This window comes from Prinia subflava, chromosome 9 (assembly GCF_021018805.1).
Source record: "Prinia subflava isolate CZ2003 ecotype Zambia chromosome 9, Cam_Psub_1.2, whole genome shotgun sequence".
Classification (NCBI taxonomy): domain Eukaryota; kingdom Metazoa; phylum Chordata; class Aves; order Passeriformes; family Cisticolidae; genus Prinia; species Prinia subflava.
Genome location: NC_086255.1, coordinates 9463406 through 9489084, shown reverse-complemented (window position 1 = coordinate 9489084; position 25679 = coordinate 9463406). Strand labels below are relative to the sequence as shown.

Genomic DNA, 25679 nt, shown 5'->3' with positions numbered 1-25679 from the left:
AAAACATCCCACTTTGGGTTAATTAGTGCAGGAAATAAGATATAGTAGCATATCAGTTATATATTAACAATCTAAGAAAAACAGAATAATGAAGCTTTGAGGTTGATTTTTTTATTGGCCTTTCCACAATTGTTCCGTGATATGTGGTGAGTGTTGTGGCTACATGAAGTCTGAACTCTGTACAGAGTCTGAATTCATAGTATTTTATGATTTATTAAATCACCAGTTATGATTATCTGCTGACCTAATGAGTAGACACTCTACACGTCAGAACTCGCCCAGGATAATCCTGCAGGCCTGCTGAGAAAATCCTTGTGTCAGAGATACAATGCTGAAGCTTAAAAATAGACATTTGCTCCTCAAAAGGAATTTGCTACTCTTCCAAATTTGTAACTCACTGAGTCATGCTCTAATATACAAATGCAGTGACCTCATCTGTACTGGAGAGGGTAGAGGCTGTTCAAATCATATGCATTAATTTCACCACCATCAGATCCAAAAAAATGTGAATACATACACCTGTATTAATGCACACAGTTGTTTTTTTCTTTTTTTTCAAGGTGAAGAATCTTTTGCTCAGAACAGTGTTTGACATAAAAATAGGTGAAACTACTGTTCAGAGAGTTGTGCCTAGCTATGCTTTTAAATTAATTTATAAAAGTCAGAAATGAAGCAGTTCTGTGTAAAGTGGCTCTAAACTCTACACAAATCCAAACCTTTTTCATGCTTAACAGATAAGCCTTTTATTTCAAACTTTTATTTGCTGTAGGTCTGCTTGCATACACACTTTACTAATTGTAAGTTGTCTTTTTTGTGATGACTAAAAATGTTTAAAAGTAGCATTCAGGACTTTGGATTATCTAGGTTGTCAGCCAGAAAATTTTGCTGTCTCTTAATTGTTTATTTTGTGTCTGAAAGTAATTTATGATATAAAAACAGATCTTAATTTCTCAAAATTTAATACAATTAATTTATTTAGTGATGTTTTAAACTTCTGGTCTGCCTGAAACAAGTGTAAGATGCAAGTTTTGTACTTGTATTCCACAGCTTGAACTGTCAGAATAAAATCAATCAATAAATAACATTTCTTTGGAGAATCTATTAAAACTTCGTCTGAGCTTTTCAAAATTGTTGATCAGGTTTTGTATCTGACTGATGAAATTATGAGCCTGTAATACCTTATTTTGTATGCATAACTTTATGGTAGCTGTTTTTCAGCTTATCCCAAAATCTGTGTGATTCTATTAATCTCTGTGTGGAGGTCATTGTCGAGAGCTGTACATAAAGTCCTTTATGTTTTGTTTTTCTGTGTGCTTTTAGGTGAGTTGTGTAACCTCATAACGCTGGATGTAGCGCACAATCAGCTTGAACATCTTCCAGAAGAGATTGGGAGCTGCACGCAGATCACCAACCTTGACTTGCAGCACAATGAGCTCCTGGACCTGCCAGAAACCATAGGTATGTGAAGAGGCTGGAGAAGAGAAAATAAATCACTATTTCAAAATGTGCAGTATAGGGGACTGAAATTTGAGAATGAGTCTTTGTTGGTAGCTGTGCAGTGACTGGTGCTCAGCTCAGCACAGCTTCAAACTTGGGATTTCATGCAAGGTGTGCTTTTATCTTAAATGTTACCTTAAATAATTTCAGAATGAGAGTTAAAATGAAAACATCCAAATCCATCACTTCTAAATCTTAAGATGTTTTGTGGTTATAAGCAAATGTCTACTGCTTGTTTGTTCATTCTGTAATGATACTGAGCATATAAAGAAGTAAAAGGTTCACTTATAGTTGAAGCGTAGTACTTTGGAAGATAATTTTAACTTATGTCTTTGCTTAAAAAATAATAGAACTAAAATCATAAATGTTTTAAATTAATTATGTATGTGTTACATTCTTTGGTGGAACATCTCAAAAATCTCCCAAGTCCACAAGGTCATCATGCTCTTATGCAATAGAATACAGAGAGTTTGCAACTTACATTGGGAAAAATAGACTCAGATAAACACAGTCCTGGTTGGTTTCAGAATCTCATATGGGATAAAGCAACAAAACGTGATTTTTCCTATCCCATTAAATTGGTTTTAAACAGATGGCAGAAAAAGATGGCTGCTGTGATTTAAAAAGACTAAAAAGAAGGCCATTATGATTTTAAGCTCTGTCACCAGAACATACTCAGAAGAATGAATGTTATCAGTTTAATGGTATTCAATGCTAAGCATTTATTAATGTACTTTAGTGCATAGTGAAGTGATGAACCATTTAATGACACTTCTAGCAGTAAATTGTTGAGGGTGAAGTTACTGTGGCTTTTGGTCGAGAAAGTTTGATCTGGGCAGAGTTTACACTGATGATGTATCCACTGGAACTAAACTTCCTTCCTGGACTGATGATATTTTTAAACTCTGGAGATCCCATTCCATCTGGAGTTTGCATCTAACTTACAACCATTCATAAGTACAGTCTTTATTTTTGTTGCTATTTTGTAAATCCTGCTGAATGTTGTTTTACATAACACTTATGTGTAGTGTATGTGTCATATTTAGGGAGTGAGTTCCCTGGATAAACTGTTAATTATGGGAAAAATTCCCTAAGCAAGTGTGAAATTTCCATATTCAAGGCTTATAGACTAATGCTGTTAATTCCTGTGCAGAGTAGTAGTAAGATCTACTGAGTTGTTTAGTGCCTGGTAGTCACAGAACTTTTCAAAGGACCAGAAAAATCTCATTTGTAATATGCTGCAAGACTGTACTTACCAGGAAAGGTCTTTGGGTAGGAGAGGCACAGTTATTAGGCAGTTAATTTGTGATAGATAGGAAATTGCTCACTCTGCAATCAAGATAATTTGGACTCACCTATTTCTTCAGAAAGTTTCTGTAAGCTTAGGTGGTTTCTTTTGAGTCAGGTTCTTACCTGGTTGGACTGGATTTCTATTTTCTTTGTTTAGTTTTTTCCTTGCATTGTCTTCATAATGTTTAGAAGTTACTTGCTTTTAAGTGTTGGTAACTGTCTCTTTACCTGCTTATCTGAGCCGAATATCAATGTTTTAGGGCTCAAGAAAGCACCAAAGACAGCTGAATAATGTTAGGAGACAGCAGTGAGCCCTCGTGTCGTTAACCTTACTCTAGTTCAGTTTTTGCTCCACTGGAAAATCTCTCTTATAAACAGTAAGTTTAAAAAAATAGTATTTAATTAAGAACTGAAACAGAAATCCATGTTTGTGCCTCATGTGGCTCGCAAACAGAATTTAACAGTGAAGGGAAAAACTTTAGGTTCCATCTTAAATGATAATGATCAGCCTACATTTATGCATGTTGCAGAAAAGGCAGCCGTAGCCAGTTCAGCAACATCAGCTTTATTTCTTAGTCATCGCAGTTTTGGTTCAACATACTAAAGCAAGTTGCAGCACGATTTTTAGATTACAGCTTGCTTTGTGGTTGGGATTGTTCAGTGAGAAACTCCAAGTACGGAGAGGAGCCCGGCGAGTCGATGGTGCGTGCGTGGCGTTGGGGCCTCTCCAGCTCTGCTGCACTTTGTGTCTCTCCCCTGCTCCTGGGTTCTGCCTGGTGTTGGCCACCACTGCCTTTTCTCACAGAATTTATGTGCTTCCATGTGTCAGGGCGCTCCTGCACGAGTGCTGGGAATGGTTCTCGGTTCAGTCAAACTCCGGGTTACAGAGCAGAGACAAAGCAGACCGAGCACATTTGCTCGTTATAAATATTTGATGTTCTGTGAGCCGTGAGCCTCCTGTTATGGACCAGACTTTCCATTACTGCCAGGTCTGTCCCCTCCCCCCCCCACTGACACCCTGTAGATGGAGGCCTCATTTTTTCTTGAGAAGGATGTTTTTGTCACGCTGCTTTGGAAAACAAACAGCCCCCTTTGCTTTCTATTTCGCCCTCCCCTCAGAAAGGACCCCTTCCTTCCTCTCCATCAAAAAACCCTCTTAAAGTAGCTGCTGGACTATCTAAACAAGTTTTGGTTCTACCACAGAAAGAGTTCAGAATCTGCCCAATTTTAAAAAAGCTTGTTTGGTAACTAACAACATGCACTGAAATGTGCTGGAGCTGTGAGAAAGGGACGTGAGGGTGACATGCAGGGGAGTGGCAGGGAGGGGATTATGCATCAGCAGTGATTACAGAGGTAGCAGAGCCAATATAGCCACTCTGTAAAAATACCAAGTTTTTTTCTCAACTAATGCTCTAGAAGCTTGCTTTTGTGCAGTAACAAATGTCGATTTTAGATATTCATTGTCAGGAAGTGATCTAATGCCTTGCTTTATAGATATTGGCTTAATACATTCATATCTGTATTTCTGTTGATTGAAAATTGTAAAGTACTTTTTCTATTAGATCACTTCCTGTAAGAAAAATGAGCTTTGTGGAATGGCTTAGCACATTCTGAGAGTCTCAAGCCCAGAATCAAAATCATAGTTGATCATGTTTAGTGTTTTTGTTGCAGATTGCACCCCCCACCCCTCCCCCCCGTGTTCTGGTGTTGTTTTTTTCTTTTAGAGGGTGGTGGAATTGTTAGCTACATTTATTTACACAGTGTCTTATCTCTGTATACTTAGCTGGCATGCTAATATATCCAAAAGTTATATAGAAGGAGGTGAACAACATACCATTTATGTTAAAATTATTAATTCAACTTTTGAGAATGAAAACAAATTTTGGGTGGAGTAAATTGTTTCTTAGGATTACAAGACAGCTTAGATAATTTTGTCCTGCAAATACCACATTGTGAGTGTTTCCTCTTTGAACTTTTAATTTTAGCATTCTGTACAAATGTGCTTACTTTTACAATTTCATATGTAAAAGCATAGAAAAACTTACTTGAGAAAGAACTATAATAGAAACAGTTACAGCTTTTAAAAACACCAGAGATTCTTCATCTGCTTTCTAATTTTCTAGTTTTGTGTGCTTACGTGTGATGTTTGATTATAGTCAAATGTGCCATATTCATAGACATCTAAGGCAACAGAGATTTTAATTAAAAAATAATAGTCAGCTGTAAATGTTCCAAAATTATACTTTAAAAACATAAAAAATTCTGTTAATGGACACACTTTCCAGTGTCTGACATAGCACTGTTCCTAAAAGATGGCTGGGAAAATGGGAGGTGTATTTACAGCTCTGCACTACCCTCCTCCCTTTGCTATGGCACTATAGCTCAGAAGCTGAAATCACAGCTTTCATGAAATGAAATAGTATTTATTGATTGATTTTTCTGGTTGAAATTGTGCTCCAAACCACACTTCTAACCTGTTTAACCCCAGTGTACCTCTGAGAGCACTGTTGTGCTCTTTAAACCTAAAAGTAGATAAAACATGAAGTGCTGACCAGAACCAGACGTGTGGAATTGGTATGGCTCAGCTTATGCAAAATTGTGGTTGAGAGCTTTAAGTCCCTAGAAGTAGAGATATTTCTGAAGAAATGTGAAACTACTTTTAAATGGTATTTAAAATTTGGCAGGTTTAGCAAAAGCAGGAGTCTTGTTCTGAAACGTCTGAGCACCTGCAGCTGCCTCAGTGATCAGGGGCAACGTTCAGATGTGACCAATGGGTTTGATGTTATTAATTACTCACTGTTCTGATGGAGCAAAGTGCAGAGGCTTCTGCTCCAGCTTTCACAGCAATATTCATGTTCTCAGCACTTAATCATGACCTCGTGCTTTGGTCAGTGAGCATTCTGTGCTTAGTGGCATCAAGCCTGTTTCCATAGGCTCACTTTGAGAGAGCTGATCAACATTCGGTGCTTTGTCCAAGGTTTTGTTCTTTGATTGTGCTGTTAATTAAACTTCTTTAATTGGATTCTGCTAGTGTTGGGCAATTGCAATAAGTTCAGCCTTTTCTGTATCTGATTGGAAGTAGTGGCTCCCATTCTTATACTCTAATTTTTGTATTACTGTAAGCCCTGTCTAGTTCTTGTGGTGGTCTCATAAAGGAAAATTTCTGGTTCTTGTTGCCTTCAATTCCAGACTTAGTAAATGCAAAGTAGTGAAAATGACTGGAAGATGTCAAGTGGAGGGTAAATGGGAAGTAAAAGCTCATTTTGTCCTCCAAGTTCATGAGGCTGTGAGGTGTTGCCTCACACCAGTGAAGATCAGCCAGTACTGCATGTGATGGGCAGGGGACATTTGGGTCTCGGTGTTAGCAAGGGTTGTGTAGATGCTAAAAGCTGACAGTGTGACATGGCAGTTATGCAGAAGAAAATCATAACAGTTGCCTCTACATTTGGGAAGTCACTGCTGAATCTTCCATCACTCTTCAGGAAGTTTCAGGGTGTTTTTTCCCTTTCCGTAGGTTCTTCTCCAGTACCTGCTGTTGGACAGCATTCAACTGCAGGGAGGATACAAAGAGAAACCCAGCTCTCCATAAAATAATTCTCACACTGCTTAATTAGCTAAATTGTGAAGATATATTTGTGTATTGTACATTTTATATGTTTGCTTTATATAGTAGGGAGGACTGAAAAAATTAAACACATCTTTCACTTAAGAAAGGTTAATGTTTTTATTGCATTGCCAGTTAGGTATAAACTGTTCGTAGAATATAATTTGCATTTATATAAATCTTTAATTTCCCAGAAAGGCATTAAACAGTCATTTGAACAGGAAAAAAAAAAAAACAAGACTACCAATGAAAAATTAAATTAAGTAAATTTCACTTTCTTTGTCTTACTGTATGCAGTGTGAATTGAGTAAAATGCAACGCTTTCATTCATAGCTTAAAATAAGGTCCAGCTGTTGTTTTTGTCTCTGTTGCCATGTGAAGTGTTTTTGTATTTTTTACAATTTTCAACTAATTATAATTTTTATGTTTTAATTAATACATCTCCAATGCAAACCCAGTATAGTTAAATGCATACGTACTGCTTTCAATAAAGGTTAGAATAGCTTCTAGTGGCTAGTTAATTCTGAGTTTATTGATTCAATGTATTTATGAAAATATTTTTTATTTTGTGTTTTGGTTGGATATTCATCCTGGTAAGGCTAGAGTGGGGCCATTTTATTTTAGTGAATTTATGTACCATCACACAATAATTAGATGCAAAGACCAATGTGTACGGATGTATTATAACTGCAGCTCAGCATTTTCGGAATGATTAGTATAGTGCAGAAAGAAAAAGCCTATAATCTTATTTTCTTTATGTGAGAAGCAGGCACAAGGGAAGAGTGATTCAAAGGAAGACATCAGAATTGAGACGAGCAGGTCTGTCAGTTACATGCATTTTGATGAACGCATATTAAATGAGTTTTAAGTTGAATTTTCATTGCTTAGAGAGTTTCAGAAACATGTCACTGAGAGTTTGTGCTCTCTGGCCTTATGCAGGTGTTGTGTGGTGCATGTTACCTGAGCCTCTGTTGCTCAGGTTTTGCAAGTTTCACGTGTGCATCTTCCACACAGTCAGCAGTGTTACAGTCTGGAGTCAGAGCTGGAAAACAACTGACTGCCAATATGGTCACAATTTAGCATTTTAATACTGATATAATGAGGGAAGACCTGTCTTTGGATGATATCATTTGACTGAAAGTACAGAGAGCTCTGCTCTCTTCAGATGGCATTTAAACCTGAAGGGATTGTAGAGACTAATTTTAAATTAATGTTACATAGCTTTCTGATAGATAACATCTTTATCAGAACTTGTAGACTGTGCAGAAGGAGGATGCTGTGCATTGGTTTGAGGAGGGCAAAAAATTATGGACCCTGCTGGCTTTGGTAATATGTGAATTTGATTTTGCCTCCTACAATTGCCTGCCTGGTATTTCAGGAGGTGTTGGTGACTGAAAAGAAAAATTAAAATACACTAAAAGTCACTTTACTGTTAAACCAGTAAAATTAAGCCAAACTTTGTATTGTGTTTAACTATACCTTTGTATTTGGAACACTGTAATAACATTTCATATTTTGGCTTTGATAGTTGGTAGCAATGATCAGGATGGGTTCTCATCTCTTCTGCAGTTCTGCTAAGAGTGGTTGCCCTCTCACGCCCATCACCTTTCTGTCCCAATTCCCAGTTTTTCTAGGGCATCAGCCTTTAGCCAGAGCACATTAAACATCAGGGATGCAGGGATTGTAGAAGGGATTTGTTGACTCTCAGATGATGATCAGTGACACAAGTTTAAATTCGTACAAACTTACAGGCTTCGGTTTAGGAAGAAGGTGCACCCAGACCAGGTGGATAATGACTGTGGGATTTTGTTCTTGTTTCCTCTGCAGCAAGATCTCTGAGATCTCTTTTGGGGTGTCTGGTTGGATCAGTCACTTTGTGCTGTTGCTCTCTGTTTGTGGAGTGCAACTGAAGGTTAAAACACTTTATCTGAAGCCTTTAGTTTTGCTCTACAGCTATCAGGGGAATTGGTATGCTTTCTGATAGGAGATTAGATTTAACACACCAACAGCTCCTTTCACCTAAAAGTCTGTTAAACAGTTAAAAAGTTTCACAGAGTTTGGCTGACATCTGGAAAACTAGTATATAGTACAAAGTGTGGTACAGGCATCTTCTGACTTAGGGCTATTTTAGACCAGGAGCCACTGTTGAAATACCTGAATGCAGTGTTTAATCTCTGTCCACAACTGCCCATCTCTAGCATGTCTATTATCTCCCATACAATCTGAAATTTATTTCATATTATCATCTTTGTTATTCTCATTGCAAGATTAATACCATGTGGTGTATTAAATTTAATTCATGTATGATTTTTTGAAAGTGACACCAAGTTTGATTTTTTTTTTTTTTAAAGTATTATTAATTTTGGCTGGACCTCTTGCTTTTCAGTTAGTTAAAAGTGACACCTGGTATCTCCTGTATGCAAACCAGCAATTTTTCTTTGCTAGGAGAAGATCCCTCAGTGAATTAAGCACATGGCACTCTATGAAATAACATGTGGCCATGTCAAACATGTTCTTTAGTAGGTGACTGCTCATTGTGTGCCAAGTTGAGTCAAATCAAAATCTAAGAATATTTATCCAAGTTAGACCATCTGAAATACTTAATAGTGCCATGTTGTTTGTAGCAAGTTCCTTCAATTTTCTATTGTGTGCTGAAGTTCATGTATATTGTTGATTATGATCTTAGAGGGTTTTGATGTGCACAGCTCTTATAAGTCCAATTTGTGTTTTTAACGTTACTGTACAAGTTTTCTCTAGTGAACAGATTTTTAAATTGTCTGATGCTTTTGGTTTATTTAAAAGAAAGCAACTTTCTGATTCTGATAGCAAATTTGCTCAATGAACTGAGATTCACATTAATAATGACCCTTCATCTAAGGATAGGGAATTCAAAGGATGATTTGAACTAAGGAGGGAAAGGAAGAGGTGTGGTAAATCTCAGATGAAGCATTTATCACTCTATTTAAAAAGTGCTGGTAGGACTTTGAATTAAAAATTTTTATTTCTTTATATTATTCACTTTACCAGTTCTTTTTTCTCTTGATTTTGAAATACTCAAAGAGATGTAGAGACCGCTTCAGGTGGTCTTTATAAAAAATACTGTTTTGTTAGCATGGTTTCCTGCTTTACTTCCTGTCTTCTCTTTGTTTTGGGATTGGCAAACACCTGGTTTTCCTTTGATTAATATTTTTGAAGTACCTTTAATAAATAATTAATTTAAACCATCTATTTTGGATCTCTTTTATTGTAACAGTTTAATTCAATATTTCTGGATTTGCATACTTCCAAGGATTTTTAATTCACTTCTGTGTAAACGAAGCAACTAATCCTGAGACAGATATAAAATCACTCTGGTGAAGGGGTTATTAATTCTGTGTTTAGGTTGTTTCAACCCTGAGAGCTGAGATCTGCTCAGGGGTGTTAATATTGTACTGGTGAGAAAATGCACCTGAGACAAGGTGTCTGTGAAACCTGATTCCCAAGAGTGACTGTTTCTGACAAAACTTGAACTAAAGCAATTTGTCAGTGACTTGCTTAGCCTGGTGTGAGTCTAGGGCTTAATTAGGCTTTGCAATCTTATTTTCAGAAGTACCAATGAATAAGGCCGTTGAGTTTACAAGGGTTTTCATAAAGGGCTCTCGAGAAACAAGTTGGAAGGGGTTTTGCTGGTTGCTTTTCCTGCTGGTATCTGCTTTTCACGTGTGGTTATCAAACTGTCACATGAACATCCAGTGCAGCGTTTTCTGAGTCATTACCTGTGAGGGGCTGTTTCAGAGGAGCTGCTGAGGTACGGCTTCAGTGGCAGAGTACAGCTGCACATGTCCTGATGACAGTGGGACCGAGCTGATGGTGCTCGGTGACCTGACCTGACCTGACAGCCCATCAGCTGTGCTGCTCCATCTCAGAAAGCAGGAGCTGAGCTGGCAGTGATGGGGATGAGTGCAAGCACTGTAAAGCAGCTCCAAACACGAGTATCAGCAGGGTAACCCTGAGCTCAGGAGCTCTGAGCGGCATCGTTTGGTGGTTCAGTGCACCAGGTGTGGTCTTGAGCAACTTATAGGAGTTTCTGTGGTAAAACAGTTTGTCACTTGGTTTTTATGTTAGCTGGCCCCTGGACCGTGGAGGCAAATGTTAACCTGGTATTGGTGCATTCCTGTTAAAAAGAAAAGTTAATTTGAACACGCTGGGTAGAGGGAAGAGATGTAAAGGTCATCTTGTTTTGTGGTGGTGGGACTAAGATCTGACTTGTCCAGCATGTGAAGATAAAAGCTGATAAGGGTTTCACACTTCTGTGCACTCACAGTGAGGTGCTCTATGCACGCCGAGGATGAAAAGATACCTGAGCCTTGTTGACAGAAGACTGAGTGGCTGTAAATGGGCTGTAAATAAATTCTGGCTTGAAATTAGAAAGCAGCTCACATTGCCTGCATCAGCTGGGCCCAGGACAGTGCTTCCAGGAGCACTGGATGTACTGATGCAGCTCCAGCTGAAATTTTCCCGGTTTTGTCCTCAGGAATAATTGTATTTAGTGCTGTGATGTGTAAAACAATCATAAGGAATGTGGTACACACAGGATGTGTCTTCTGTTATGCCTTTGTGTGTCTTTCCCATGGAGAAGAAAGATAACTAGTAAAGAAACAGTGATTAAGTTCTATTAAGAAATCCTACTTATGATAAGGAGAAATTACTGGGAGTTGCTATTTATGCCTCCTTTCTGATAATGTCATGAGGATTGCCAACGTGTGTCATTCTCTTCTTTACGGTACATTTTGACTCTCTCTAGTGGCTGCCTTGTTTCATTTTTCTGAAATGCTACATTGCTGGTAGGAAGAGAGCCATATACATACAGCCTGTGCTCACAATCTGGAGCTGGCACAGCAGTGTTGTATTGCTAAGCAACAGTTGGCATCACGCTGTCTACTTCCCTTTTCTGTTCATCCTTTTCGCCTGAAAAATCCAGATCAGCATCTAGCGCATGTTGTAGGTAGTGAAAAGAATAGTAGGTTTATATCTTATTTTGTGTAAAGTTTGTTGTTCGTTCTTTAGCAAAATATTAAATAACGATTCAGAGAAATACAGTCAGGGTGTGTTTTGTTCATCTGTAGGATGGCAAATCCTAATGATCTTGGAGCCTTGCAATGGAATGTTTTTTGTGTGAAGTGAGGCTGATTTTTTATTCAGGCAGAAATGCCTGATCTCATAAATACAGCATGGAATAGCTAAGTTACAGATAAATCTCTGTCTTTATTCTAGTGGACTGTAGGATCAGAATACGTCTTAATTATTCTCTTTAGTATGTATATGCATGGCAGGATTTAACAGGAAAAGATGAAGATTTGTGCACTGGAGTGCAATATTGATAGCTTTGGATTTCAAATGTTTTTTTCTGATTAAGTGAAGACTTTCTTTGCTGCTTCTATAAAAAATAATTTTATACTTGCTTAGAATCCAGCATTTTAAAAAATAGAACTCAAAATCCCAATTGAAGATACTACTAGTTAAGCAATGATGTGTAGCTACCTGTTTTGACTTTGTTTAGTTGTTGATGGTACTAAGTTTGCCAAGCTTGTTAGATAATTATCAGATATGCACTGAAAACTCATCCTCTTTTTTTCTTGATTTGTAAGATGTAGTTAATTTTTGTTCTATATTAAAGGGTTTTTGGGTTTTGGATTGTTTTCAGTTGCAGTTTTATGGGGGAACTAAGATTTCTGTTTTCTGCTCTTTTTTTGGTGCTTATTTTTGTTTTACTTTCACTGCTCTTGTGACTTCTGTGTTTCAAAAACTACAGCAAATCATACATTGTTTCCAGTTTCAAGTTTTTATTATCTACATTCCCAACTATTTGATGATGTAGGGGCATTTTTACTGTATATTTTGACCAGATTCAGGAAAGAGATATTTTGCTGCTTGCTTTGTTGAAAGCTTTTATCTGTCTAGCAGACATACTCTACATTTACTTCTTCCTTTGCTGTGCTCCAGTAACCTTTGTATAAGTGCACATGGGTAGACTGTATATATTAAGACCCGATCATCTTTAAAAATGAATTCTGGTTGTTCATTCTACCATTTGTTAAATGCTGTGTTTCCTTTCCAATGTGTCTGGTACTTCAATTTGCAGACCAAAGGTGTTGTGCCAGGCGTGGTTGTGAAAGTGAGTGTAAAACAGCAAATGTTTTCCAGGGCACTGATTGTGTGAAGCTGCTCACAAACTCCCCCAGTGCACCTGCACAGACACCATCTCTGACTGTAGGGATGAGCCAGAGGCCAATTCCTTGTACAATTTGAGAGTTGGCTTTTCAGTGAAGTTCAAGGCCTTGGTACCTGCAGGGGGCTAAATGCCCCAACACCCTTTAGTTCAACAACGTCCTTGGGCAGCTGGTTTTGGTCTTTAGTACTTGTGAGATGGTAAAGGTTGGAGCTGAAGGGAGCTTCAGATGGGAAATTTTCAAGTTGCAAGTTTCTCAAGATTTTTATTTCCTGACAGAAAGATATATCAACTGGGACCATCAGCCTGGCAATGCTTAGGAATACTTTTACATGCATTAGTGTCCAGATTTTTGTAGACTTCTTCTAGACTTTTCCTTCATTATCATTCAAAACATTGGAAATTTTGGTGTTTTTCCTATCACCTATTAAAGGCTTTCTTGCTTTTGGAGGATGGTGAAGCTGTGGATTTTTTTTTCCCGGCAGAGGGAATTGTTTTGCCAGGACCTGAGTTGTATGATGCATGCCTAGGTTCTGGTAATATGAGTCATGGCGTTGAATGATACTCTTTAATTTTAAAAAGTAATTTTGAGGACATCTGGAATATGATGGTATGTTTTGTTTACAGCAAGATCAGGATAGAAGGACCTTTACAAGAGGACATAAGCCATGCTTGCTTATCGTATTATGCAGAACCTCAGAGTAATATTTAATATGCACAATCTACTGCATGGTTGACTTCAGCATTGGAAATGTGTGTATCTCCTGTTTTGGGATGATAGCTCCATTTCACCATTGGAAATTTTGAAGTGTAGGGTGAGCGGCATCAGAAGAATCAGAAGTCACACCTTGTTCTGTGCGTTTCTGTGATTCTCACGGTACATTAACACCTGTTTTTTACCCCTAGGAAATCTGTCCAGTCTAAGTCGTCTTGGCCTGAGGTACAATAGGCTATCAGCAATTCCCAAGTCTTTAGCTAAATGCAGTGAACTTGATGAGCTGAACTTGGAGAACAACAACATTTCTACTTTACCAGAGGTGAGGAGCAGAGGGGACTGGGGAGGGAATGCTGCTGGAGGGCACTGATGTTTTGTTGAGGGAGTGGAACATGGGAAATTATTTCATCTTGTATTTTAACTCAGAGGAATACCCTTTGTTTTAATCCAAAAGTAATGTGAATTTTGTCAACTGTGTAAATATTAGGTATATTAAATCAGTATAGAAGTACTAATGTCATATAATTTGAGTCAAAACTGGGAACAATTCATGTGGTTGTATTTGCTGTCCTGTATCTTTAGAAAACCTGAAATAGTGAGTGCAGATTCCCACCCTTCAAGCCAGATAATGTTTCTCAGCGTTTCTGCTTCGTGAAGCATTAGTGCCTGGAAGTAATTGGTCAGATGACAGAGAAAAAAATCTAATGTGATTGCTTCATATTTTGGATATTTATTCAATTTCTTTAGAACCTTTTAAGACTTCATGACACAACGTAAAGTTTATAGTCTCTTCTGTTGTAATGATGGTCAAACTGCTTTCCTAAGCTATCATCCCCACAACCCCAAGTTGTCTAAAATACTAGTCTAAAATTAGCTAAAAGGTTATCTAAAGATCTATATAGCAAACTATAAATAGAAGAAGAAAATGCACTTGGAATTAGGCAAAGCATTTGCAGTAACAAAGGGCAGTAACCAACTGATTTTCTACGGATAAATTTCTGAACTCAGCAATGATAGACTGAAACAGAGAATTTAATAAACGTTTGGGCAAGACTATAATTTTAGAAAATGCTACAGTGAAAGCCACTAGGCTGCTTTTAGGATGAGAGCTAAGCTAGCCCACCCCACCCAGACATGTTACAAAAGCAACAACTGTGTAATTACCAAAAGCTAATGTGAGGGATGATTACTTGCTTTAAAACACATTCAGTCATAATAAATACAAACCTCTTTGTGACTGTGCTGCCTTCTTCAGTTATATTTTCCCAGCAATATGTTAACACTTAAGTTTGCAGAATTGTATAGTTTATAGTGTAATCTGTTTAAAATAAAACATGCTGTGCTATAAGACAAAGAACTGTATTTGTAGAAGAAATTTCTGAATTTCAAAACATAGCTGAAGCTGCTGACACAATGCCTAATAAATATTTTATCTTAAAAGGATGGGCTGGAAGAAGGCATCACTGCCACAGCTCTCACAGATGTAAAAGCATTGTTTTCTTTGTACTGCTAAAGCTCTCTTGCTTCCCTTCAAATGCATTTAATTACTCTAGGCTATTAGAGTGAATTAGCTAACATATTTTAGGTATTTTTTTTGGTATACAAGCAGACTTCAAAATCAGCTTTTTGAAATGCCAAGATCCATCTGAAGCAATAAAATATCTTAGAGCTCAGGGACTGCCTAACCTTAGGACTAGTATCTGTTAATTAAAGTATAGGTAGAAACAATGTTTCCTAACCAAAGATTATACTAATTAATGATTAGGTTAGATTAATACTGTTTTGAAGATCCATTATTTTATCTGCAGGGGGGAAAATGCTTCACTGATATTTGCTGAGATGAGTGTGTAAAGTTTTAGCCAGGGCATGTAGATAAGTCCCTACTAGATCATATTTCATTTACAATAATGTTAATAAGCTATTTATAAAAATAGCCAAAGCTTTCCTGGTGAAACAGCAAAGCCATGTTCTTAAAGTTGTGTTCTATGCAATTGCTCAAATTGCAATCCAGAAATACTGACATTAGGAATATGGTTGGAATCATTATCTTGTTACTGCTCATTCCTGATTGCAGATGTTGCATTATTTATGGTATGTAATACCATGCATAAATCTCCAATTTCTGTAATACTTAAGCAAATAGGGCTGGATTCAAGTTGGTGTAGTAATAAGCAAAGGTGACACTTCAGCAGTAATTTAGACCTCATTATTCATTTCCACAGTTCCAGCAACGTGCTTGGCACATAACTAACAGATAAACTGAGATATGGGCTGCTGGGATTTCAGAATCTGATTAGATTGTCAAGAGAAATGAAACTCTGGATTCAAAGGACTGCTGTTGCTATCCAGTTCAAGGCTTCTTGCTTTTCGTTTTTTAAGGGGGAGGGGTGGGGAAACAGAGCAGTAACTACTTAGGAATATTTTTGAAAAAGGGAAAAACAACTGAATTTCCAAACCCATCCTATTCTTTTTCTCTGTCTGATTATCTGACACTATTATGGTATAATTACAAGGCACTGATAAGTTGTGATCACAATATGGTTTTATATGAAGTTACCCAAGATTTGTACTGGAATTGTCAAATGCCTCTTTTGAGAATGATTGTATGGGGCTGATATTTCTTTGGGCCCTGTTTGGATGTGGGTGAGCTGCTGGAACCAAAACAGCTGCTGGGGATGGACACACTGCCCCTGTACTCCCAGAGCAATGTGTCATTAGAAAAATTGCTTTCAGAGGAGAAAAGAGTTAGCAAACCTCCCAAACTTGTGCTTTTAAATGTGGCATGTTTGCTTTTTCTGTATCTGTCAGCATGCAGGGAGGAAGGGGGAAATAAGGTAGTGTCTGATGACTGTGAGCAGAGGTTGTTGCTGGTGGAAGGTTTATCAAATTTTACACTGGTTTGTGTGTTGCAACACTTCTTCAGGGGATGGACTTGAGGGGGGAAATACATTTCTAATTAGACCCATAAGGGAAAAGAGATGCATTCAAATAAATCTGTCCTAAGTTCTTGGGTGGTTTTCTTCTTTCTGCAGGGTCTTTTATCCAGCCTTGTCAAACTGACTAGTTTAACATTGGCCAGGAATTGCTTCCAGTCCTATCCTGTGGGTGGCCCGTCCCAGTTCTCCACAATCTACTCTCTCAACATGGAGCACAACCGCATCAATAAAATCCCCTTTGGAATTTTCTCTAGAGCTAAAGTATTAAGTAAGCTGAACATGAAGGTGAGGCACAGAAACATGCTACTGTGTGAAATGAATGAGGAGCACTGTTTGCTGCTCCATGAACTCTGGCAGACTTAATAATGTTAGGAATGAATTTATCATGCTGAAGTGGATGCTGCTGCTATCACATATGTATTTTGTATTCTGTATTAGTCTACAAGTCTGCTATCAAGATGTTATTAAATTGTCTTTATGTTTGTTAGTTAAGATTTTGTCACATTTGTTTGAGTTTGAACAATGAAAGTAAGAAAGCTGCCTGCAAAGTTTTTGAATATCCACATGGGACGTGATACAAGCACATAGATTAGCTTATTCCTGCCTCAGACACTGTTACAGTTTACATTATAGACAGAATTATGTAAAACAATTTTTAATGTAGTCTTTCAAAACCTAAGTCTAGAGACTTTTGGCAATAGTTGAAGAGCACAGCAAAAGAACTTTTAAGTGTGCTAATATGGTTAAAGTAGAGAAAAGAGATTATATTTTTCTATGAATAGTTTTATTTCAACAAATGCTTGAGCAGTAGCTAAGCTGAGCTACTGTTATAGAATACAGTTTGACACAAATGAATCCCCAATTTGCATTAAGTCCAGTTTTTATCACATACCCATTTGTACTTTTGCCTGTTTACCAGAACTTTGCATGACGATTTTTAAAAGATTTTGTGGTGTCTGGTCTAAACCAAATATTTTAGAAACATTTTGAGCAGTAACATGTTCAGAGTAATTTCAGATGCTTTTACTCTGAGCCATTAAAGTATATGGGAGTTTTTTGTTGGGTTTTTTTTTTTTGGTTGTGGGTTTTTTGGGTTTTCCCCTCAGTGGGGTTCTGGTGGGCTTTTTTAGTGGTGGTGTTTATTCTCTTGATTGGTTTGTTTGGATTTTTTTTTTAACTCTATATATTTTTAGGATTCAAACATTTGCTGATAGCACGTTTGTAAGTTACAGTGAAATTTCAGTTCTTTTTTTGAACCCACCATCCATTGTGTACAGCAGAAATAGGACAAAAGAATGCTTTAACCACTGTGTGAGATCTTGAGAACTACATGCTTCTAATTTTTCCACTTCAGTTCATATTAGTAACAGAGAGTCAATTCTGTAACTCTAGATTGGTAACACTAATATTTGGTGGAATTTGAAAAAAAATTGGCCAATTACCAACATTTTATTCTTCTGATTTCATTATTGACTCTGTTATGAAGTATTTCTGTTAACAGCTCATTTAATCTGTCAGATGCCTTCCCAACTTCTTGCAAGGGCAGACCCTAAATGTTTGATCTGTTAAATCACAGGACAATCAGCTGACGTCTCTCCCCCTGGATTTTGGGACTTGGACAAGTATGGTAGAACTGAACTTAGCAACCAACCAGCTCACAAAAATCCCTGAGGATGTGTCCGGGCTTGTTTCTCTTGAGGTGAGGAGAGCATCAATTGACAGCTAAGTGAAAACTTGCAACATAGAGATTCTCTACTTCAGGTTTAAGTGATATTACTTTTGGGTCAAATAAAGCTAAATAAATATGTGTATTTGTGCTGTTTAATTCCCTGGTGCATCTGTCATCAACAGCTTTTGAATGCTGTTCTTCAGGCTCTCGATGAGTGTGCACAAACCACTACGTACAGGTTTATTTTTAGCCAGCAGAAAGAAAATTCTTCTCAACAGGAATTAAATGTTGTAAATGCAATGTTGCTGAACTCAGTTCAGTTCCTGGAGACCAGCATGGAAGCAACAGAGATCAGAAAAACGTAATGAAATGTTTGACAGCCAGGGGTGGCTTGAGTGTAGCTCTGTGAACCTTGTAGGCAGCCAGGAATTCACAGCCTTTGAGGGGAATTCACAGCCTTTGTGGGGGAAGAACTCGTAGGTTAAAAGCATAAACTAAACCTGCTCTGTCCCCTCATCCTGTTTCCCAGGGTACCATCAGCAGAGATAAATTATTGCCTTGGAGGGACAGAAAGATAAAGCTACTTGTTTGGGCAGTTGAGGGGACTTTGTAGGCACTGTGAGCTGGTGGGAAAAATCTCTTAAAGAACTATGACAAATGGCATATTTGAAATTGCAGATTTCTAATGTGACTTCTCCTGTGAATATTTAATTATTCCTGTAGTGTGGGGCAAAAATTATGACAGAGTGATAGTTACTTAATTGCCCAGTTCGCTTTTAAGTTAAGGCTGTGGTTGATGTGATTGGGAAATTAGTAACCTCTAACAACTGGGTTTGCTGGTGGTCTGTCAGCTGCTGAGGCTGGAGAGCTGCTTGGTTTGCTGACCTGTTACCACTGTGTTTCTCTGTAATTAAAAAATCAAATACAAAGGGCTGTTTGGGCGGTGTTTACACAAAAGTGAAGGTTCCCACAGCAGTGCTAAGTCAGCTGCATTGCACGTAGGTAATGCTGTCTGTTCCTGCTTTTGTTTCTTGATACATGATTAAAACATTGCTGTTCTCCCTGCTCTGTGCATGTTGTAGTGCCTAAAGGATGGACACTGGAATGCTGCTTGTGCTAATCCTCAGGCATTGGCTTTTTTGCACTTCGATTTTCACTTTGGTTCTCACCGTGTCTTTATTTTGTTCCTGCCTGTGGTGTTTTCACATTACAGGAAGCCAATGAGAGTTGGGATTATTGGCAGAAGACAGGTTCTTGCAACTGTGGCTGGCACGAGGGTCCACGCTGGTTGCCCTTTCACACCCTCATGTTTCAATGTGCCTTCTTAAAGAACTAGATAATAGCATTGTTTAATCAGTAATTAATTAACTGACTGCTCACGGTGCTGTTATGAGGCTTGATTTCACTTCCAGGAACTGCAGAGTTTCTCTGGAGGAAAAATGGTGTATTAGGGTAACCCCTGTTAACTTCCCTGTGGGATAATGAATAACTCTGTTAACTGGCCCTGCAAATAAGGATACACTTACTGAACCTGGAGTATTTATAATTGAACTCGGAGAGGAGGAGAAAAACAAGAGGACAGCGCTGTAGTAGATGTGGGTGTGTGAGGGCAGCCTGTTTTGGAAAGCCTGAGTTCTGCTTAGGTGCTCCCATCTGTGTGTTTATTTGCTGCTGCTCCTAACCAAAGGGACATGGGAAAAGAGGAAGTACTGAGCTTTTTAAGAAGAATTTGGCAAGTACAGCAAATAATGTAAAACATGATTATGAGATGGCTATAAGGAAGCATAACAGCATGATAGGCAAATTCAGGAAGAAATTGTTTTTCTTTGGTCATTTGAAGAAATAAGGTTTCTATTGTTTTTGCTTTGCATTTATTATTACGTATAATACTATTTGAAAGAAGTATATCCTAAATGTATGTATTTGTATCATTCAAGACTTGAAAAAATTATGGTAAATTACTGATTTCTTTTATTTTTTTTAAATTTTCAACTACTGCCTTAATGTACATGTAGGCTAATTTTGGACTTCATTACTTGAAAATATATTAAAAAAATTGTATCTTAATCTGTTATTTGCTTATTGTGTTGCTGAAAATCTGTGTTTGGTTGTTGTTTCTTTTTTGAGGTTCTTATCTTGTCAAACAATCTCCTAAAGAAACTTCCCCATGGAATTGGAAACCTGCGGAAACTCCGAGAGTTAGATCTAGAGGAGAACAAACTGGAATCCTTGCCAAATGAAATAGCTTACCTCAAGGATCTGCAGGTGAAACAATAATTGGTCGAGATAAACATCTTACGTCCTTTATTTACACCATGCTGATTTAATTGCAGCTCGTTGGATGAGTGGAAACTATTTGAGACTGGACATAGGAACAAAAGTCAGGAGTCTTGTGCAACTCCACCCACAGTTAGTGCCCATTAACTGTTCCCCAGCTTTATTAGTTAGCACTGAACAAAAAAAAATTAAAGGTTTTCACTGCTGTAGCATGAGTGCAATACCACCACAGGAATCATTTCAGTCATGCTTATGAAATCTTCTATGATTTAGGCATATGCTTTATTAGGCACCTTTTTATTTTTACATTCAATGATGTTTAATGGAGATTTGAAATGTTGCTGAATGGTTGAAATTTTTCTTGTTCAAATTCAGGAGAGTAGAACCCATTCATTTGTCAGCTACATATCCTATTGCTGTCCTTCCAAGCAAAAATCATTAAGGTAATTTATAAAAATGTGTTTTTCCCTTAGAAATTGGTTCTGACTAACAATCAGCTGACCACCCTTCCCAGAGGAATTGGTCACCTTACCAATCTGACGCACCTTGGGCTTGGAGAGAACCTACTCACACACCTTCCTGAGGAAATTGGTAAGATCCCATTGTCTGGTTTGATGAGGTGTGTCTGGGCAAAGCCAGCTATTCTGCTCATCAGTAAAAGCCACAACATATAGTTGAAACTTCTAATTGTATACAGCCTGATGTGAAGCATGTGCCACAGGAACCGTGCTGGAGTGTATTATCTTTATCTTACTTAGTGGAAAGGATGCACTATTTTCTTTCAGTTCTGCTGCAGAAAGCTGCTGAACACACACCAACTTGTAATGGTGACATTCCTTATCTCCAAATTCTCCCACAATTTTTGTGTTATCCATGACCCAGCTTCACAAATCTATTCATGGAGAGAGAAAGGAAGTGGACTGATTCTACTCTAATGCCATGGTGTAGGCAAAACCCTTGTGTAAGATGAAGGCTGCTAAAGCAGTTTTTTTTCTGGTAGTCCTTCTGCACACACTTTTGTTCATAGGTCCTCATATTGTTTTTCACCTTGATGAGATTAGAGAAGGAAGTGGAAGAAATCTACAGAAAGAAAGGAAAGAGTAGGTTTGGGGTTTTTTTTGCCTACCTGAGACATTCAGACCAGGTGGGTTTCAGAGCATCTGCAACTGAGAGCCCATGTTTCTTCAATAATTGGTTTCCACAATACTAGTCCAGAACATGATTCTGAGCACTTAATGTAAAATCTTAAAGTTCAGGTTTATTATGGAGGAAAGAACGATGGGACAAGCTACCAAGCAAAATGTGGTCAGAAACAGAAAAGTGCAGATGAAGAAGGCATCTGTCACATCATCTTTGGTGAGGAGCCATTACAGCTGCTCATCTTGTATGTGCCTCAATGTGAGAAAAACCTAAAATAATCTAAACCCGGAGCTTTGGAATTTATGAGCTAGTGGAGAGAGTTTGGATGCTGTGGAAACAAACTGTGGAATTAAAATCAGTAGGAACATTTTAAATGTAGGAGTAGTACAGTTTGGTTGTTAAAGCTGGTTGTCCTCACAGATGAGAGAATAATTATTTATTGTCAGGTGTTACTGTTTCGTGTATCATGCTATCAACTGTTTCCCATTATTTCCTCTGTAGATTCTTTTGGTTGATTTTCCAGGCCATGAGTCCTGGCTACTGCTTTCTCTTGTGGAAGATTAAATAGTCTCTTAGGTTATAGGAGACGTTTATGGTATATAAGATTGGAAAGTGGGGAATATTTTGGGGAGGACTTTTATATTTTTGAAAGGAGGAATGGAAGTCTTAAGAAGAAATTGCTCTGTTCTCCAGGCTCTGATTAACCTGTATTGCAGTACCTCTAGTAGAGGCAAACTAAAATTTGAATTCAGGAAAAAATTTTCACACTTGTTAATTCCAATTAATAAATTTGTAAATTAATCTTTCTGTGCTGAGAAGTCACACCTTTCTGTTTTTTTCCTGTGACACATGACAGTTATGGCTTTAGGTCTTTAATATGTGGATTCTAATTACATAAAAGGAATGACAGATGTTTTTAAAGACAGAATAGATCCTGTATGGTATAAGTATTTCCAAGATTCTTTTGACTAGATAGCTGTTCCGTGTTGCCTGCACTTGCATAGCTCTTGAATGGCTATGGTGAGGTCTCTCTCAGTTCTCTTATTCTCTATGTTTGCAGTTCATTTATTATTGAAAGGAGATGCACTAATGGATATTTTTACAGAAACTAAAGCAAATTACCTCTTGTTTAGGTACTGGTGAACAGAATTGATGTGCTTGAGAACAGGAGTCTCACTGACTCAAGGCTCTGTATAGGAAACAGTCTTCAAGGGAACTCAGAGCCTCTGTCTAAAAGTTATAAACTGCATGAATCAAAAAGATACTACTACTACTACTTATTTTATTTTAACCAGGTACACTGGAGAATCTGGAAGAACTGTATTTGAATGACAACCCCAACCTGCACAGCCTTCCCTTTGAGCTGGCTCTTTGCAGCAAACTGTCAATAATGAGCATTGAGAACTGCCCGCTCAGCCACCTTCCACCTCAGATTGTTGCAGGAGGACCCTCCTTCATCATTCAGTTCCTAAAAATGCAGGGACCATACCGTGCCATGGTCTGATGCTCATCGACTTGTCCAATACACTGTACAAAATACAAACTGCATTAATGTTGTAATTGTCTGTATATGTATATATAATATAATATATGTGGTTTATATTATATTATATATATATAAATATATAAATAATATAAAAAGGCAAATTTAAGACTGCATTATGTGTTTCTGCTAATAGAGGAATCATAGCCATTTAGATTTTTTTTTTATTCTGTAAAAATGCTTGTCTAAGTTTTCTTTGCTGAACTTGATGGAAGTTGTCTGAATAATCTGAAAATGCCAGTTCATTTAAAGCAATTGCCAATGAACTCAAAGCTTAAATTTAAGGGACAAAACCAGTTTTGCTTAGATTTACTGTCAGTTAAGAGAAATGTATAACCTTTATATAATGAACTTTTCTGTTTTGCTCTCCCCCCCCTTTTATTTTTTTTGTGTCAAAACCTGAGGGTCAAGTGCCCTGAGGTTGGGATTTTCTTTTAACTTATTTTGAGATTTGAAGCAAATGGTGTTTTTATATTGTTTACAGTCAGAGTAAATCACTGGATTTTGTTTTATTCTGATTTGCTCTGTTTTAATCAATCATATCTAGAGTTTATATGCCTCTGCTGATGAATTTTTATCAACCAGTTTGTATACTAAAAACATACTCATCAGAACAACTGGCAGGTGAAAAGGATGCAGTCAAAACAAAAAGAAAAGAAAAAAAAGCTTCAATTCCTTTAAGTCTTGCTTCCCTGAGTTATCAGTTGCAGGCATAACATATCTGAACTGAGCCTTTTGCAGTTGGTCTTTTCTAGCACAAGTAAACCTTTTCAGATTGGTAAAAATGTGGAGTATCCTCAGTGAAGAGCGGTTTTCATTGTGTGAAGTAACAAGTCCATGAGGTCTAACAGTACAGTTAAGTGACAAGGAAATAATATATATGTACATTTTTATTACAATGTTGAGTCATAAACTACAACAGGCAATTTTAAGGATTCCTTATAGACCTTGTACAATAAATGAATGTGTCTTACTTTTAAACACTGCAATATATGTAAGTTTTAAGGTTGGTTAACAATGTACTATGGTTTTATATCTTGACTTGCCTTGTACCTCCTTCCATTATGGAACTTCTGTGTCCAAGCACAATATCTTCACACTGTGCTGTTTTGCTGCTGAACTAAATGCACTTTTCCCCACAGCTGGGGCACTTGCTTCAAAATACTCAGTTCAGTATCTTGATTATTCTTTTTTAACTTCATCGTATCTGTTTCAGTATTAAACCAATCTGTTAAAAAAGAGGCACCTTTTTCATTTGTGCAGAGATGTTGTTAGCTCAAGAGAAACGCTGTAAGTAGTGGACATTCAGTTTTATCATTAATTTCTTGGCTGTTTAGAAGGCAGAAGATGCTTCAGGGAGATTTACACTTACTGCTGCACTTGCAGGGCCAGTTGTCCTTTTTCAGAAGGGTAAGAACTTGAGGCAGTCACATTCCATGGTTACCCAAGAACTGTTCAGTTTATATTCACTGGAATTGCTGCTGGGGTAGTGTGACTTACAGGACTGTACCTTTTGCACAAATCAAATCAATGGATGCCATGGGAAATCTGTTTCACATGCAGAAGTTTGAGAATATTATTTCTGGCTTTCAGGCGTGCTTATTTAGACATATTTCCTCGATCTACTTGCATTTTGTTTTGTTATATGTCTTTTCATTAACAAGGAGTAAGTTTTAAATGGAAGGCAGGTGGAGATATAAAACCTTAGAGGGCTTAAACATACTGTAAAACTATTGTAGATGTCACTGGATTTTACTAAGTAATGTTCTGTTCTTTCTCACACTCTCTCTGTCATTCCCCCTTTCCCTTTATTTTTTTTTTTACATCTACTGTAGCTTTTCAGTTTAGACTTTTGTTTATAAAAGGCTACTTCCTTACAGTTCTGCCTGAGTTAATCTTTCTCAGCACTAAGGTGTTAAAATATGAAGATGCTGAAATGCTTAGTACCAAGGCTGTAATCTAAATTCTGAGTATACTGCAGAGTCCATGTTTGTGCCCTCAGGTCACTAGGGGGAAACTGGTTTGATTAATGTGGTTCCTTAAAGCAAAAGTGGCGACCCCTTGTGTTTCCAAACGTCTTGGTCTCATTCCCTGTCCTCTCCTCAATCCCATTTTTATAAGAGCTCAAGGGATTGAATTTGTTTAGTTTGTAAATATATTGATTATTCACCTTGTTAAGGTACATGGTTAATGACTGTATGATTGGAGCTGACCCTCTCTCACATAAATTCCTGTGGAGAAGTTGGCTACCAAAATAGTGCTTGTTACACTCACTTAAAAACAAGCTATTCTTTTCAGTACACTTATAGGAATAAATAAAGCTATGTTTTAATTCATTGCTATATTAAAAACAGGATATTTTTTTTCAAACTATCTTTGTACTAGTATGGTTGTTGCAATGCCAGAGAATCCTGAGCCCTGTTTTAGGAGTTTAATTTTATACACTTTGAGGTGGTTGCTTATTTTTTCAGTGTCTCATGGGAGATTTGAATAAGAGCAGTGTGAGAGAAGTTCTGGTACAGGAGAAATCAAGTCAGAAGAATTTGAAAAGTTCTTTAAAATGATCTGAAAGTTTAAGTAATAAATATCTGGCACAGATTGGGAATACATGCATATAAACCCATATAAGTAAAATACCAGGATTTATATTCAGATCTATACATGAATCCATATAAATCCAGCCATTTTGATAATTCAAAATAGTCTTACCTCCTGAAATAACAGACATTTTTTGCATTTCCCAGGATGCTGGATTGTTAACTGGTGTAGTTTCTTAATGGTATTATTGCCTGGTGACATT

At 37.4% G+C, this 25679-nt stretch overlaps 1 protein-coding gene across 2 annotated transcripts in view; it reads left to right on the top strand.

Annotated features, from left to right (window-relative positions):
* Positions 1–25215, top strand: part of SHOC2 (SHOC2 leucine rich repeat scaffold protein) — a 61576-nt gene extending 36361 nt beyond the window's left edge. For both annotated transcript variants that reach the window (XM_063405323.1, XM_063405324.1), the window contains exons 3-9: positions 1321–1458; positions 13506–13636; positions 16347–16535; positions 17827–17949; positions 20047–20184; positions 20670–20787; positions 22632–25215. In XM_063405323.1, coding sequence (XP_063261393.1) covers positions 1321–1458; positions 13506–13636; positions 16347–16535; positions 17827–17949; positions 20047–20184; positions 20670–20787; positions 22632–22840 — 1046 coding nt within the window. In that variant the 3' untranslated portion in view covers positions 22841–25215. The remainder of the gene's footprint in view (positions 1–1320; positions 1459–13505; positions 13637–16346; positions 16536–17826; positions 17950–20046; positions 20185–20669; positions 20788–22631) is intronic.
* The last annotated feature ends 464 nt before the right edge of the window (positions 25216–25679 follow it).